General features: G+C 38.3%; 1 protein-coding gene across 1 annotated transcript; it reads left to right on the plus strand.

Moving 5' to 3' along the window:
* Positions 1–1,507: 1,507 nt before the first annotated feature.
* On the plus strand, positions 1,508–6,956 carry LOC143302312 (uncharacterized). Its single transcript, XM_076616923.1, has 3 exons — positions 1,508–1,762; positions 3,648–3,758; positions 3,930–6,956. The coding sequence occupies exons 1-2, from the start codon at positions 1,619–1,621 to the stop codon at positions 3,741–3,743; spliced, it is 240 nt and encodes a 79-aa protein (XP_076473038.1). The 5' UTR covers positions 1,508–1,618; the 3' UTR covers positions 3,744–3,758; positions 3,930–6,956.
* Positions 6,957–17,454: the final 10,498 nt, after the last annotated feature.

Consider the following 17,454-nt stretch of genomic DNA (forward strand, 5'->3'; position numbering starts at 1 on the left):
CTCAGATATTTGAAGCTGTGGACTGTTTTAAGCTTTTCGTCGTTGACTTTGATGTCAATGCTGATGCCGTTGGTGTTGTTAGTCATCAGTTTGGTTTTCTCCGCACTGATTTGCATTCCATACGATGTGGAGGCTTTGTCCAGATGTTTGACCAGGCTTGCCAGTTCTTCTTCTTTTCCAGCCAGTCCATCAATGTCGTCGGCAAAACGTAGGTTTGTGATTGTTCTGCCGCCTATGCTGACTGTTCCTTCATGCTCTTCCAGTGCGTCAGTCATTTTTCTTTCTAAGAAGATGTTGAAGAGTGTTGGGGAGAGTAGACAGCCTTGTCTCACTCCGACTGTGGTTCTGAACCAGTCCCCGATGCTATTGTTGAGGTAGACGGCGCTGGTGGCTTTGTCATAGAGGTGCTGTATCAGTCTGATCAGGTTGGCGTTGATGTTGTACAGATTCATGGTAGCCCACAAAGCTGCATGCCAGACCCTGTCAAATGCCTTCTTAAAGTCAATGAAGACGTGGTAGAGGTCTTGTTGGTGTTGATGGTACCTCTCACATAGCAACCTCAAGTTGAAGATTTGTTCAGTTGTGCTCCTTCCTGGTCTGAAACCTGCCTGTTCTTCAGCAATGATGTTTTCTGCTTGTGGTTTCAGTCTGTTAAGCAGGATCTTCAACATGACTTTGCTGGGATGACTAATCAGGCTGATGGTGCGGTAGTTTTGACACTGCTGGAGATTGCCCTTTTTGGGAAGGGTGATGATCAGTGATTGTGTCCACGGTGTGGGTCATTCCCCTGTTTGCCAGATCTTGTTGCAGATTTTCAGTAACACATCTATCATAACTTCACCCCCTGCTTGGACCAGTTCTGATGGGATGTTGTCCACTCCTGCCGATTTCCCTTTTTTCAGCGACACACACACACACACACACACACAATTAATGGTTTGCCCTTTCTTGCCTAATGGATATGTTCATCATCCCTTGGTTTAAAAAACAAAACAAAAAACAAAAAAACTACCAGCGAAATCTGTAAATCCTCCCCCTCCCCCAAAAAACAACAACAACAAAAAAAAACAAAACAAAAAAAAAACACAAAAAAACAAACAAACCCAAAAAAGTACAACAACAAAACAAACCCAAACAAACACACCAAAACACCACCAACAACAACCAAACAAAACAAAAACAAAACAAACTTGAATTATACAGTGTTGTGACGTGTAGTGTGCATTGTAGTGCAGTGTTTTGTTGTGTCGGGTGGCCAATGAGGTCAAATGAGATTGGATGCGTCGGATTACATGTAAAACAAGGAATACTTACTTACCTTAAAACAGATACGATTAGCTTCAAAATTGTGCACCATTTTTATGTATGTTACGATATCGTTGCTTTAAGTTAGCAAAACTACACTAAAACTTAAGAATAACAGAGAAAGAAAGAACTTCTTACCGGAAGTTGCAAGTACATTGTTTATAGTTGATTGACATCCTTTTACTTCCGGGATGCATGCACCGCGAGCATGTGTGTTGGAAACACAACCTGAGGAGGTGCGAACCTACCGACTGGATAGTGCTTGTGTCAGTGTGTTTAAGTTTCAGTCTCTCTTAAAAAATAAAATTGAAAAATGAACAGCGTTGGTGACGACTGTTTGGAGCTGAAGAGAGCGTACGACGACTGCTTTAATAAGTGGTTCTCGGAGAAATTCCTCAAAGGATTTAGAGACGACACATGCGCTCCACTTTTTCGTGTTTATCAAGACTGCGTGAAGGTAAGGTAATTGATGTAAGATCATGTTAAAAGAACATTGTGAGAACTACGTTATGATATTGGTTATCATTTTCTGATATCATTGGATGCTGATGAAAAAAGAACACCAGGTAAATTGTAAAATGGATTCATTTTTTGATTGAATGCGCATACAATACTTAGTAAAATTGCATCATGATCATGTTCCGATTTTAAGAACTCTCTGAACAAGTTGCGTGAGTATTACTATTAGCCGTAGATTAGAAAAGGGAAGAGTTAGGAATGGCTTAAAAGCATGTGTACAATAAAAAAAAATATATATAGATATATATGAATATATATAGAGAGAGATGAAATAATTAATCCATGCCCAGATGTCTCACTTTTCCATAAAGTAATGGAGGACACACCAAAGATCAGTCTTGTTTAATCTTTAGAACTGTATTTACATTTAGGGTGAGGTGGTGGTTTTAGTAAGCTCTCATCAATGCTTATGTTGGTCCCTTGGTTTGCACAGCTAACAGCAGCAGTTTTGCACTGTGCACTGCTCTTCAGGCTTTCTAGCTTGGCAGGGGTCTCTTTTTTTTGGTTTTGTTAATGAAATGTCTAAAAAAAAACCCAACATGAGCAGAACATGGAAAGAAAAAAGCAGGATTATAGATAAAACAAATGTTTTAACAATGTCTTAAAATCTGCCTATGGAAAACAACCAGACGCTGCCTATGGGAGCCAGTAACAAAAGATAAAAAAAATCCACAGAGGACTAAAAGGAACTCTTGATAGTCTTCTTCTTCTTTCCGTTACACGACAAACATCGACTTGCTGATGACTCTGTCATGGTTCATGCATGCTGGGTATTTTCGTGTCTCCATAACCCACCAAACACTGACATAGGTTACAGGATCTTAAACATGTGTATTTCATCTTCTGTGTGCATATGCACATGAAGGGGGTTCAGGCACTAGCAGGTCTGCAGATATGTTGACCTTGGAGATTGCAAAAATCTCCACCCTTTGCCCACCAGGTGCCGTTACCATGATTTGAACCCGGGACCCTCAGATTGAAAGTCCAACACTTAAACCACTCGGCTATTGCACCTGTCAAAATATAGTCAGTCCCAAGATTAAAAACTGGACATCACACCATATCCTGTTGGGCTCACTGGATGATGATGTTATGTGATTATAGATTAAATAATAAATCCAAGCCCAGATGTCATCATTTTTCCATAAAGTAATGGAGAACGCACCAAAAAAAAAAAAAAAAAAAAGTCTTGGTTTATGTTTTAACATTTGAATTTGTTTTGTTTGTGTTTGGGGTTGGGTGGTGGTTTTAAAAAGCTATCATCTGAATATATATATATATATATATATATATATATATTGCACTGGTTCTTACACTTAGTAACAGACCTAGTGCTGCAGTCTTGGGTGCTTTAATATCCATTTCTAGATCATAAGCAGTATTCTATCTCAATAAACATTGAATGATTACAATAAACAGGTACACTTATTTTTGCTTTTAATGTTTGAAAAATTGCAAAAAACAACGTTTGGTTATTATAGATTGAACATATATTTGTTCCAGTGAGTGTACTTCTGTAGTATTAGTTCTGCATTATAGATTAATGGGAACAGCATACTTTCAGTCAATATGATTGGCTGCAAGTTGTGTGTGCCCATATGCTTCAAGTTCAACTTCAGTTCAAGCAAAATTTTTCTTCACCAATATTCTCTTCTTCTTTGTTCGTGGGATGCACCTTTTACCCACCAGGTGCCGTTACCAAGATTTGAACCTGGGACCGTCAGATTGAAAGTCCAATGCTTTAACCACACGCACCGATATTCAATCAAATTAATGCCACTGGGCTAATTTCAGATCTGGTTTACTTTTGACATGATTTTCAGAAAGCCATCCAAGAGAAGAAGCTGAATTTGTGGGAGCTGGACAAAGAGGTGCTGGGCACAGAGAGAGAACAGAAAGCACCTGTGAGCAGTGAGTGAGCAGGCATCCAGCAGGTACATGTTTTTGAGTTAGTTGTGTTTAGATTCATATGGCCCACAGCATGTGTGTGTGTGTGTGTGTGTGTGTGTGTGTGTGTGTGTGTGCTTAGACCAGAGTTGATTTCATCAAGATTCTGTGCCTTATAAATACCATAATAATTATTATTATAAATTATTACTGTGCAGCATCCAGTAGGCTTCCACCTGGCAGTTTAAAATGAACGGTTGGCAGATTGTGCCGCTGTCTCGACGGCACAGACCTGGGATGATTCTCTGTGTTGGTTTCACCACCACCACCAGTCTGCCAGCCTTAGTGGAACTGAACGCATTGGATACTGCTAACATACAAGATCTGGATCAGTTTTGATTTTTTTGAGCAGGAAATATTGTGATTATTCTGTGATGATATTCAGCCTGGAACATCATATAAATAAATGTCTCACTTTTTGTTTGCTGTGCATTATTGTCAGCAGGGAATAACATTTCTAAAAATTAATCAGGTGGGTATTAGAATCTGTTAGTTACTATTCTCATGGAAAGACCATGGATCTGGAGGTTCTTTTTTTTCTCTCTCTCTCTCCTGACTGTGTGGAGAGAGGTAGGCCCTTCATCAATGATATCAAGGGTTATTGTGTTTTGAAAAGTATTCATGAGTGAAGTTGAGGTGATTTGATAATATACACATATACATGCATTATTTACAGCGAAATATTTTGTCATTGTTGGCAGTATGCATGTCACTTGTACCTCCTGTGTGATCTAGTTGTTGGACACAATGGATCAGTAACAAATTGAAATTAGATAAAGTGATTGATGTCTTAAGAAATAGAGCGTTGCAGTTGTTTTTAATGAAAAAATGCAATGAAATTACAATTTACATGTTTATTTTGTACATGAAAATGGTAAATAACAAAATATTAAGTCTACATCTTTTGGTGACTTAGAAAAAAAAATCAAAAAGGTACAATCAGCTGAGTAGTTGTAGCCTTTTGTTCCTAAACAACTTTTCTTGAGCTGTTTAAAGGAGAAAAAAAAAATACAGGAGATGTAGTGTACAGTTCTACAACTGTAAATGTAATGTTTAAAACGTTGTCTCTATGAGTTTGAATTCCATTTTGGAGGTGTGTGATATGTGGATATGTTTTGATGGAGCTGATGACCGGATGTCTTTGATATGTATACTGTATGTACAACTTTTTTTCTTTCTTTTATACATAAGAACGGGGTTGAAAATATGGTAATTGTGCACTCTGTGATGAGACAATGGGGTGTTTTATTTTTATACATGGTTATTTTTATACAGCTTACATTTTAGTAGTTTTAAAAAAAAAAACTGGATTGGGATACTTGAATGGTGTACTTCTGCACACAAAAAAAGAAGAGACTTGACAACAGGGAAGAGCAGTTTTAATCTGTTCTGTGGTCTGCGTGTATCTGATAAATTTGTATTATATCTTTTTCTTCATCAGAATTTGTGAACTGTAACTCCAACATGATGTTAAAAAGAATGGCGTCACATTTCATCTAAAAATTCACGCTAACATTGAAAAAAAAACCCATATATATTAAGTGACGTTTGGTGTGTCTTATGCAGGTCTTATCTGGTAGAGCCCATCCCTCTCTAGGTCAGATGTTGTTATTGGGTTTACTCCCCACATGCATTACGTAGTGCGTTTTTACGCGTAGCAGAAAAAGCCTTAAACCTGATTCAGTGCAGTATTAGACAGTCAGAAAAACAAACAAACAAAAAACAAACAAACAGAAAAAACATACACAAAAAAGCACAAAAGACCAGTGTGGTTAGTTATTTGTGCATTAGACTTAAGTCCCACATGTCTGTAAAAATCCCTGTTGGAATCCCAGCCTCAATTGATGGGTAAGGGGTGGACATTTTTCCAATCTCCCATGTCAGTGTGTTTGTATGCTGTTTATGAACACACAGAAGAGAAAAAAAAAAGCATGTAAAAAAAAAGAAAGAAAAAAAAAGACGCCTGTTTTTGTCTGGATATTGATACATGTAATGATGTATGCTTTTCCATGAACATTCAGGGTAAAAACCAAAAAATGGTATGTGTTGGACACGTGTTGAAAACATGAGACGTGTACATTTTTCATAATCAGTGAAACTAATAAAGTAATATGCAAGTGATGAAGCGTCATAATCAGTGACATTAATTTGGAAATAAATAAATGTGGTTACTGTAGATAATTGAAACATTCAGACACATTCCTTATCAGCTTTTTAATGTTTTTTTTTTTTTTTTTTTTTTTTTTGAGGGGCTGGGGTGTGTGTGTGCATTGTTTAAACCTGGACTGTCTCCCAACACAAACAGATGTGAACTATTTTGCACCCAGGTTTTTGATACACATGTACCACAGGGGTCTTTCTGTGCATAAGTGCTCATGTACTGATTGGTACTTCTCTTACATGTTGTACCACATATCATGGGTTTATGATTTGGGAAAATTGCAAACTGTGCTAATTGTTTGAGCTCGTGTTTGATTTCTTATGCTATGTGATTTTATTCTAATTTCTATTCATGTTATTTCCCTCCTCGCCCACCTCAGTAATCGTGTATCAGCAGTGTAGAATGATTTGAATGATTACATTCTGTCCAAGTGCTTATTCCAAAGTTTCTGCTCGAATGATGAGTGAATATTTGATTAGAACGCCTGCCTGTCAAAGGCTGTCATTGAATCTATTTTCATTTTTCTTTCATTCTTGTTTTGTTTTTGCTTTTTTAAATAAAAGAAGATAACAAAAACAGCCTTCAAAGTTCAATCAATCAATATGTACTTGATTAAGCAGCAGCGCATTATTTGTAACTTTTTTTTTCTACTCAAAGTGCCATGTGAATAAAACAAAAACAAGCAAACAAAATAAACAAAACAAAACAAAACAAAAAGCAAAACTGCAACAACAACAACAAAAAGAAAAAAAGAAAAAAGAGCTGTGTGCAAAGCCAACATCTGTGTTTCCAGATGGATTTCCTGCATGATATGAAGTCACAGTCTTTCTTGTCTGTGTGGAATTTTCCACGCCTCTCTTATTCTTCTCTGTCTTTTGTCAGCACAGCTGTTTATAGTGGTAGGTTTGCCAGTTGTCTGTGTTGCCACCTATTTCACTTTTTTTCAGGCTTGTTTTATCTATTGCACATATCCTTCAGACACATATATATATATATAGATATAGATATATATATATTTTTTTTTTTTTTTTATTTTCTTTTCTTTCTATCTTTCTTTTTTTCTTTCTATATTTTTTTTTATAAATCTAGAGACTGAGAGTTCTAATCATATTGATGTCTGCTTCCTCCAAAAACTTGTGTGTGGTGGTTTGTGATCCAGTGAATACAGTGGTGTGTTTTTCTTGTCCCCTATGACAGTGAATACAGTGGTGTGTTTCTTGTCCCCTATGACAGTGAATACAGTGGTGTTTCTTGTCCCCTATGACAGTGAATACAGTGGTGTGTTTTTCTTGTCCCCTATGACAGTGAATACAGTGGTGTGTTTTTCTTGTCCCCTATGACAGTGAATACAGTGGTGTGTTTCTTGTCCCCTATGACAGTGAATACAGTGGTGTGTTTCTTGTCCCCTATGACAGTGAATACAGTGGTGTTTCTTGTCCCCTATGACAGTGAATACAGTGGTGTGTTTCTTGTCCCCTATGACAGTGAATACAGTGGTGTGTTTCTTGTCCCCTATGACAGTGAATACAGTGGTGTTTCATGTCCCCTATGACAGTGAATACAGTGGTGCTTCTTGTCCACTATGACAGTGAATGCAGTGGTGTGTTTCATGTCCCCTATGACAGTGAATACAGTGGTGTGTTTCATGTCCTCTATGACAGTGAATACAGTGGTGTGTTTCATGTCCCCTATGACAGTGAATACAGTGGTGTTTCTTGTCCACTATGACAGTGAATGCAGTGGTGTGTTTCATGTCCCCTATGACAGTGAATACAGTGGTGTGTTTCATGTCCTCTATGACAGTGAATACAGTGGTGTGTTTCATGTCCCCTATGACAGTGAATACAGTGGTGTGTTTCATGTCCCCTATGACAGTGAATACAGTGGTGTTTCATGTCCTCTATGACAGTGAATACAGTGGTGTGTTTCATGTCCCCTATGGCAGTGAATACAGTGGTGTTTCTTGTCCACTATGACAGTGAATGCAGTGGTGTGTTTCATGTCCCCTATGACAGTGAATACAGTGGTGTGTTTCTTGTCCCCTATGACAGTGAATACAGTGGTGTTTCTTGTCCACTATGACAGTGAATGCAGTGGTGTGTTTCATGTCCCCTATGACAGTGAATACAGTGGTGTGTTTCATGTCCTCTATGACAGTGAATACAGTGGTGTGTTTCTTGTCCCCTATGACAGTGAATACAGTGGTGTGTTTCTTGTCCCCTATGACAGTGAATACAGTGTTGTTTCTTGTCCCCTATGACAGTGAATACAGTGGTGTTTCTTGTCCCCTATGACAGTGAATACAGTGGTGTGTTTTTCTTGTCCCCTATGACAGTGAATACAGTGGTGTGTTTCTTGTCCCCTATGACTGTGAATACAGTGGCATGTTTTTCTTGTCCCCTATGACAGTGAATACAGTGGTGTGTTTTTCTTGTCCCCTATGACTGTGAATACAGTGGCGTGTTTTTCTTATCCCCTATGACACTGACAGTGAATACAGTGGTGTGTTTCTTGTCCCCTATGACAGTGAATACAGTGGTGTTTCTTGTCCCCTATGACAGTGAATACAGTGGTGTGTTTCTTGTCCCCTATGACAGTGAATACAGTGGTGTGTTTCATGTCCCCTATGACAGTGAATACAGTGGTGTGTTTTTCTTGTCCTCTATGACAGTGAATACAGTGGTGTTTCATGTCCCCTATGACAAGTGAATACATTGGTGTGTTTCATGTCCTCTATGACAGTGAATACAGTGGTGTGTTTCATGTCCCCTATGACAGTGAATACAGTGGTGTTTCATGTCACCAATGACAGTGATTACAATGGTATGTTTCATGTCCTCTATGACAGTGAATACAGAGGTGTTTTTCATGTCCCCTATGACAGTGAATACAGTGGTGTGTTTCATGTCCCCTATGACAGTGAATACAGTGGTGTTTTTCATGTCCTCTATGACAGTGAATACAGAGGTGTTTTTCATGTCCTCTGTGACAGTGAATACAGTGGTGTGTTTCATGTCCCCTATGACAGTGAATACAGTGGTGTTTCATGTCCTCTATGACAGTGAATACAGTGGTGTGTTTCTTGCTCTTCGTGACAGTGGATATGGTGACATGTATATTGTGGTGTGGAGTGTTTTCTTGTATTTGACTATTTCTTGTTCATTGTGAGGGCAGACATGGAAAAAGACTTTATTGACAACATTCCACAAATTTCTGTTTTAACTTGGTCATTATTGAAGAAGAGTTTGTTGATAACATTCTACACATTTCATTATAACTTGTTCGCTTTTAGAGAAATGTTGCTTGATGACATTGCACACAGTTTTGTTTTAACTCTGTCACTACTGAACAAGAGTTTATTGACGACTTCCACAAATTTCTGTCTTTACTCAGTCTTCTTCTTCTCAGTTCGTGGGCTGCAACTCCCATGTTCACTCATATGTACACAAGTGGGCTTTTATGTGTATGGCCATTTTTACCCCGCCATGTAGGCAGCCATACTCCGTTTTTGGGGGTGTGAATGCCTGGTATGTTCTTGTTTCCTTAACCCACCGAACACTGACATGGATTGCAGGATCTTGAACCTGCGTATTCGATCTTCTGTGTGTGTATACACACGGAGGGGGTTCAGGCACAAGCAGGTCTGCACAAATGTTGACCTGGGAGATTGGAAAAATCTCCACCTTTTACCCACCAGATGCTGTTACTGAAATTCGAACCTGGGACCCTCAGATTGAAAGTCCAAGGCTTTACTCACTCGACTATTGCGCCGTCTTTCCTCAATCAATGTTGAAGAGTGTATTGGTGATTTCACAAATTACTGTCTTAACTCTGTAACTTTTGAAGAAGCCTTTTATCGACACATTCCATAGATTTGTTTTAACTTGGTCACTTTTGAAGACGAGTTTGGTGACAACATTCCACAAATTTCTGTTTTAAGTTGGTCATCATTGAAGAAGATTTTACTGATTACATTCCGCAGAATTCATATATATTTTAACTCAGACCACTATTGAAGAAGAGTTTACTGATGACATACCATAAATTTCTGTTTTGACCCAGTCACTATTGAAAAAGAATTTATTAATGACATTCCATAACTTTCTGTTTTGACTCTGTGACTGTTGAAGAAGAATTTATTAATGACATTCAACATATTGCTGTTTTAGCTTGGTCACTTTTGAAGAAGACTTTATTGACAACATTAGACAAATTTCTGTTTTAACTTGGTCATTGATGAAGAATTTACTGATGATGTTCCACAGAATTCATTTATGTTTTAACTCTGACCACTATTGAAGAAGAGTTTACCGATAATGTGCCATAAATTTCTGTTTTGACCTGATCACTTTTGACTTTTGTCACATGTGAAGTTGATCACATCGCAGCTGTCGTGTTTATCCCTGCTGCTGAAGAAAGGTCTGGCATTTTGACAATATTTGTGATTTTATTTTATTTTAATTAATTTCATTTTATGTATTTTATTGTATTTGGGGGGGGTTGGAGTGGGGGCATAGTCTGTTTAGTCTGTTGTGGCGCAGATTATTTTGTTTTTAGGTGTTCCTTGTCACAACACATTTGCAGTGGATGGACAACAGGGAAGTATTGGCCTAGAGGAAGCGAGAGAATCTGAGCGTGCTGGTTAGAATCATGGCTCAGCCGCCGATATTTTCTCCCCCTCCACTAGACCTTGAGTGGTGGTCTGGATGCTAGTCATTTGGATGAGACAATAAACCAAGGTCCCATGTGCAGCATGCACTTAGCACATGCAAAAAGAACCCACGGCAACAAAATGGTTGTTCCTGGCAAAATTCTGTAGAAAAATCCACTTTAATAGGAAAAACAAATAAAACTGCACGCAGGAAAAAAAAAAAAAGAAAGAAAGAAAGAAAAGGGTGGCACTGTAGTGTAGCAACACGCTCTCAGCCCAAATTTCACACAGAGAAATCTGTTGTGACAAAAAGAAAAATACAAATACAAATAGTATTACCATCATCAAGTTACATGGTAATATTTAATTAAACCTTTCCTGTTTGTCTTTATGGCAAATGTTGGGAATCAACTGGTAGGCTTTGTGAAGGAGTGGGGGAGTCTTTTAAAGTAATGTGATGTGAATAATTATTGTACTGGTTCTGCAAATGTTGAGATTTTTATCAAATGAAATCAAAATATTGATACTTCCATGGAATGTGTATGTCCCAGATTTTTATGTCTTTCCACATTAAGTGATATTGTATGGGACATGTGTGTTTTATTATCTACTTTTTTCACACATATTGATTAGTATCTAATTACTTGATGTGCACAAAAAATATGGAATTGTTTTCCTCAGCCAAATGAACAGGTGGAAAACATAGTACTACTAGGTATGTGATTAGTAAAACTTAAAATTTTTTTTTTTTTTTTACATTGACCTCTTCATTTCGCAGTTTGGTATTATTCACATTGTTTATGAACTTGATCTGGTTAAAATTCCTTTATTAGGAATGAAATCCTGTTGTGTTGAAGTGCAGTTACTTCTTTTTTGTGTTGACATAACTGGTTCTGTTGAACAAAAGTAATGCGATACCAAGAAGAAAGAGCCCTAAAACTGAGAGGTGATTGTCATCCTGACCTGTAAGCTCTGTTGTACATCAGTGAGGTGATAGCCCTGACAGGTACTGCTCACCACAGAGGGTGGGTTAAAGATACTCCAAAAGTAAAAGCACTCTATATCTGTCCAGTGGGTTGTGGAAAGTGCAGCTGAACACACACCTACATTGGTTTGAACCACCAACACTGAGCATGGGTGTCCACAGAGAACTGGAGTTACCTCTGATTGCTGAATAAAAGCAGCAGCTTTTATGATCCATATCAAATAATTATGTGCACACTTTACAGTGAATGTCAAAAATTATTTTGTAATTAATGTGGATCCTGGTTACTTTGCAGCATAACTGCTTGTTTCTGTTTGTTACAAGAATACTTTATCTCCAATAAGAGAAATTTGTTCATAAAGTGAGCTATGCACTTTTAAATGATCTATCCTGCATGTTGAACTATTCGAGCACCTGCTCTCAGGAATTATCTGGGTGTTAAATTATGATCATGTATCTGTTGCCTTTGATACAAATGCTTTTATTCTTGTTAATGGCACACACTGAAGATCTGAGCAATAAGATCACTGTTGCCTTTGTTACTGTTAATTGGTATGGACAGGTTTGATAAAATATTCTGTGCATGCCAAAGGGTTCAGCAATGTTTTATATCCATTTTTCTGTTGGTTCTTATAAAAATGCAGTGGCTGAAGCAACACTGGGTTGTTTTTTTTTCAGTTGGCTTTTTGCCTTGAGGCAGTCATGTACTGAGGTAGATGAATAAAACAATGTGATATATTTTTTTTGTATTCTGGATGTCCATCTTCACACTTTTCTATTTGTTTCTGGCTTTTCTCTTTCTTTCTGTTGTCTCTTCGTTTCTTATTTCTTACCTTGTTGGTCAACTCATCTATATTTTTTTTATTTTCTCAGGCATTCTTACTTTGTTGTATTCTTTTTTTTCAACCTTAGATGCACGAGTTGGACACTGGCAGTTTTTGGTTTTGTGCGCCTGTTATTGTGAGTGTGATTTTGTTTACTATGTCAAATGATGTTCATGTTCAGGTTACTTCTGTGTATCCTGTGGCGAAAAAATTGATGGAATGATCAATGTCGGAGGCGTATCCCTGGTTTATGTGCATGGATATGATTGCAACCACCCCGCCCCCCACTACCCGTCCCTGCCCCTCCCCCCCCTTTTTTTTTTCTCTTTAGAATTCTTTTAAATCATTGCTGACAAATGTTGTCAGGCCTGATACGGCCCTGTGTGGTCAGCTGGGTGACAGGCAACAATGATAAATAAGTAACTTCAGAGATGGGCATCTTTTTGAGAAGAGACTGTAGCTGAGCCCAGGGGTTCTGCTTTTGTGAACCGGGAACCCCCATCTGTGTTCTCAGTTTCACAGTGTGAAAACTTTAAAGTTGACATGGACACTGATGTGTTGGAAAGTTGTGTTATGTGTATGTTGTGCACACAAAGTGCACAATGCATATAATGATATTTCTTAAAAATCAAATAAAAATTGAATCTCTGTTATGGTGTTATGTATATGTTGTGTATCCACAAAGTGCACAATGCATGTAATGATATTTTTTTTTACAAAATTAAAAGCATATAATGATATTTCTTAAAAAATCAAATAAAAGTTGAATCTCTGTTATGGTGTTATGTATATGTTGTGTATCCACAAAGTGCACAATGCATGTAATGATATTTTTTTTACAAAATTAAATAAAAGCTGAATCTGTGTCATTGTGTTATGTATATGTTGTGTATCCACAAAGTGCACAATGCATGTAATGATATTTAAAAAAATTAAATAAAAGTTGAATCTGTGTCATGGTTGAGTAATCTCTGGAACATTTGAACGACACACACTGCCGTACACGCTCACCTGTGTGTGTGTGGAGTGCTTCCAAAGAAGACAGAAAAAGAAGACTAAAAAACAACAACCCATTCCTTGAATAGAAAGCTTTCAAGAGGACACAACATGTTTCAGTTAATTCTACTCCTAACAGTTTCCAAAGAAAACAGAAAAATAAGACATTAAAAAACAACAACCAACTTCTTGAATAGAAAACTTTCAAGAGGACATAGCATGTTTCAGTTAATTCTACTCCTAACAGTTTCCAAAGAAAACAGAAAAATAAGACATTAAAAAACAACAACCAACTTCTTGAATAGAAAACTTTCAAAAGGACACAGCATGTTTCAGTTAATTCTACTCATAACAGTTTCCCAAGAAGGCAGAAAAAGAAGACATTAAAAAAACCAAAAAAAACTTAAATGAAACACTTTCAGGAGGACATATAAGCATGAAGTTTCAGTTTTTTTTAAACCTACAACAGTTATGATTCAGCGCTTGCAGCTTTTAGAGGCCTTTGATTGGCTAAGAGCGGACCGGGAAAGACGGGTCGTCTTTTCACTGTTAGCCTCGCGAAATTTGGCCAAGCAGAGCAAACCAATAGGCCTAGTTTGCATCAGTTTGACATGGTAAGTATATGTATCACCAAACATGGAGTATAATAAAAACTCCTTCTACTTGTTTTCTGTGTTAAAGACACCAGCACTTTATACCTTTCAAAGGAATCACCTTTTAGATACAAGTGAACCAGAGCCAATGGTGTCTTTCTTTTTAATGCCAGATTACATATGATGGGTGTTCTTTACTATTTTCTCATGATTGAAGTGTCTTTCTTTCACTTATGACTGAAGTGACCTGTGTGCTCAATTTTCAACCTGGTTTTCAGAATAAACTTTTATTTTATTTGTGTGTCTTTATTTAAAAGGATATGAGAGACAGAGAGAGAGAGAGGTGTGTTGCGCAAATACACACACATTAAGCAAGTATTTATTGTATTGTGTTACAGTGATTGCCAACAAATTTATCCATATATTTTTTTTTTAACTCACTCCGGACGAATAGTTTTCTCCCTTGCTTTTCCCTACAGACGACCCATTCATTAGGGTTAGGAAAAAAATCACAAACAATACAAAACACAAAGTAACTGAATGAAACTCCCTGTACTTGACCCACTGACCCCTCTTCTACCGACATGTGTACTCCCACCCCCCTCCCTCTCTTCACAGCCCTCAGAAGCTGAGTCACTGTCAGTATCTTCTTGCTGGTGTACTTTATTCAATGTCTTCATCATCCTCGTTGATGTCGAAACCTTCAGTTTGAAGCATTTCAATCACTTCAGCAGCAGTAAAAAGCTGCTGTCATGATCTAGTTTGCTAAAAAAATTTCCACTTGTGTCGCCTGCAACGCCATTTTTGATACAAATGCAGATTAGTTTGTCATGTGGGATATACCGAGGCCAACGACTGGCCAGTTAGTGTATAGCAATGGAAACCTCACGAAGAAACTTTCCATTCGACCCTCGACACGTTCGCAATGCCTGGTGTAGCTGTGATTTTTATGCTATCCCCTGAGGAAAATGTAGACAAATTTTTAATTGTCAAAACCGCTATAGCGTTCTGTCATCCGGAATACTACATTACGTCAGGAATGCTATAGCATTCCATTGTCCGGAGTGAGTTTATAGTTCTGCAAGGGGAGAGTGTGTCACTGCAGTGCGTTACCACCTTTAGTTATGCGAGGGGAGAGTGTGTCACTGCAGTGCGTTACCACCTTTAGTTCTGCGAGGGGAGAGTGTGTCACTGCAGTGCGTTACCACCTTTAGTTCTGCAAGGAGAGAGTGTGTCACTGCAGTGCGTTACCACCTTTTCTGTGTCCTGTCCATGTCTTCCTGTCTTGGTGTTTTGACTTTTTACCGTCCCTCCGTGCCTGTCTGGGCAGGTCATGTTTTTGTGGTTCATCATCTTGCTGATTTACTATCTGCCGAGTTTCACAAGCTGATATCAGTGAATGATAGTACACAGCATGCAACTTTTAAGGGCTCTTTTTTAGAAGAATGGATGAAGTTTCACCCATGTAGTTAAAGATCCCATGGCGTTTCACAGTCATCGGGGCTGAGAATTCAAATCCACTGTGTCTTGGGTTGGGCACAGGAAGGTGGGGCCCAATCCTCTCCTTCTGCAGTTTTAACTTTCCCCAACAAAGTCAGGCATCCACTGACACCTGGGTGGAGTAAGGAAAAGCAGAGTAAAGTACCTTTCCCAAGGACACAACACCATGCTGAAACGGGGGCTCCAACCCTGATCACCAGAGCAGAAGTCTAACACCTTACCGATACTGCAACAGTGCCTCCATGGCAGTATGGTGTACACACACACACTCACAAAAAAGGCAACATACAGTGAAGATTAAGCATTCTGTAGAGTTTTTGCTCTCTACAAATCTAGGGAGTGAATACTAACAAGGAAAGAATAGAGACCACCAGGAATCATCAACTGTCAAGGAAGGAATGGAAGACTGTATTTCTTTATAAAATCTTTTTAATTCCCTGAACATGCTTTACTGTATTTTGCAAACACAATCAAAGTGGAAAAAATAAGAACGAAAAAGCGTATGCTGCGAAGAAACGTTATGCTCAGGGCCTGGAAATAAGCTTCAACCCTTTCAAGCCAAACACACAAAAAAAGACATGAAAACGAATGAAAAAACAAAAGGAGGTGTCAGTGGTAGAGTTATGATCAGTTCCATGACACATTTCTTTTCCTCTCAGGAAAAGAAGTGTACGTACTTTGCATAGTGAACAGCAGCAGACATGAAAAATGGCAAACTCAATAACATAACAGTACTGATCAGTATGTCAGTTTAACAATGAAAAAAATTTCCCATAAAAGAAAATCATCCTTTTCATGCATTCTTCAGTCATACTGTGTAGTGAATAACTTGACATGCTCACATCTTATCTCAATACACTCCTTTGAACATTCACCACATCCATGTCAAAACACTTCTTCATGCGTTAATTCACATCTTCTGCTTGCATCACATTTCTTCAACTGCTCATCCACACCTGAAAAGTGCACTGCCTAGAAAATTCTCTTACATACACGTGCATTAAAGTTTCCACTCACACCTGCCTTAACACATGAACACATTGTATGCCCAGTGCTGATTTATCCCAACACCTGGTTACTTCCCTTGGACCAAGGAGGGATATTTCCACTGCAGTGGGCACATTTGACTTTCACTTTCTTAATCAGCTGTATTCTCACTTGGTGCTTTTACCTTGTTTTCTTTAGCTCAACATTGTTTGACCATTATTTTCAAGGGGATTAAGAGGTACAAGTGCACTCAGCTGTTGCAGGCCTGGTCCAAGGACACTGCATGCAGCTGCACTGATTGGGTACAAAGTGTTAACTCAAACATTCAGTCTTTCATGAAGACACTACAACACTCTCAGTCATCATACAGACTTTCATGAAGACACTACAACACTGTCAGTCATCGTACAGACTTTCATGAAGACACTACAACACTCTCAGTCATCATACAGACTTTCATGAAGACACTACAACACTCTCAGTCATCGTACAGACTTTCATGAAGACACTACAACACTCTCAGTCATCGTACAGACTTTCATGAAGACACTACAACACTATCAGTCATTGTACAGACTTTCATGAAGACACTACAACACTGTCAGTCATCGTACAGACTTTCATGAAGACACTACAACACTCTCAGTCAACGTACATTCATGAAGACACTACAACACTCTCAGTCATCGTACATTCATGAAGACACTTCAACACTCTCAGTCATCATACATTCATGAAGACACTACAACACTCTCAGACATCGTACAGACTTTCATGAAGACACTACAACACTCTCAGTCATCGTACTTTCATGAAGACACTACAACACTCTCAGTCATCGTACAGACTTTCTTGAAGACACTACAACACTCTCAGTCATCGTACTTTCATGAAGACACTAGAACACCCTCAGTCATCGTACAGACTTTCATGAAGACACTACAACACTCTCAGTCATCATACAGACTTTCATGAAGACACTTCAA

The sequence above is a fragment of the Babylonia areolata genome, chromosome 29 (genome assembly GCF_041734735.1).
Source record: "Babylonia areolata isolate BAREFJ2019XMU chromosome 29, ASM4173473v1, whole genome shotgun sequence".
Taxonomy (NCBI): domain Eukaryota; kingdom Metazoa; phylum Mollusca; class Gastropoda; order Neogastropoda; family Buccinidae; genus Babylonia; species Babylonia areolata.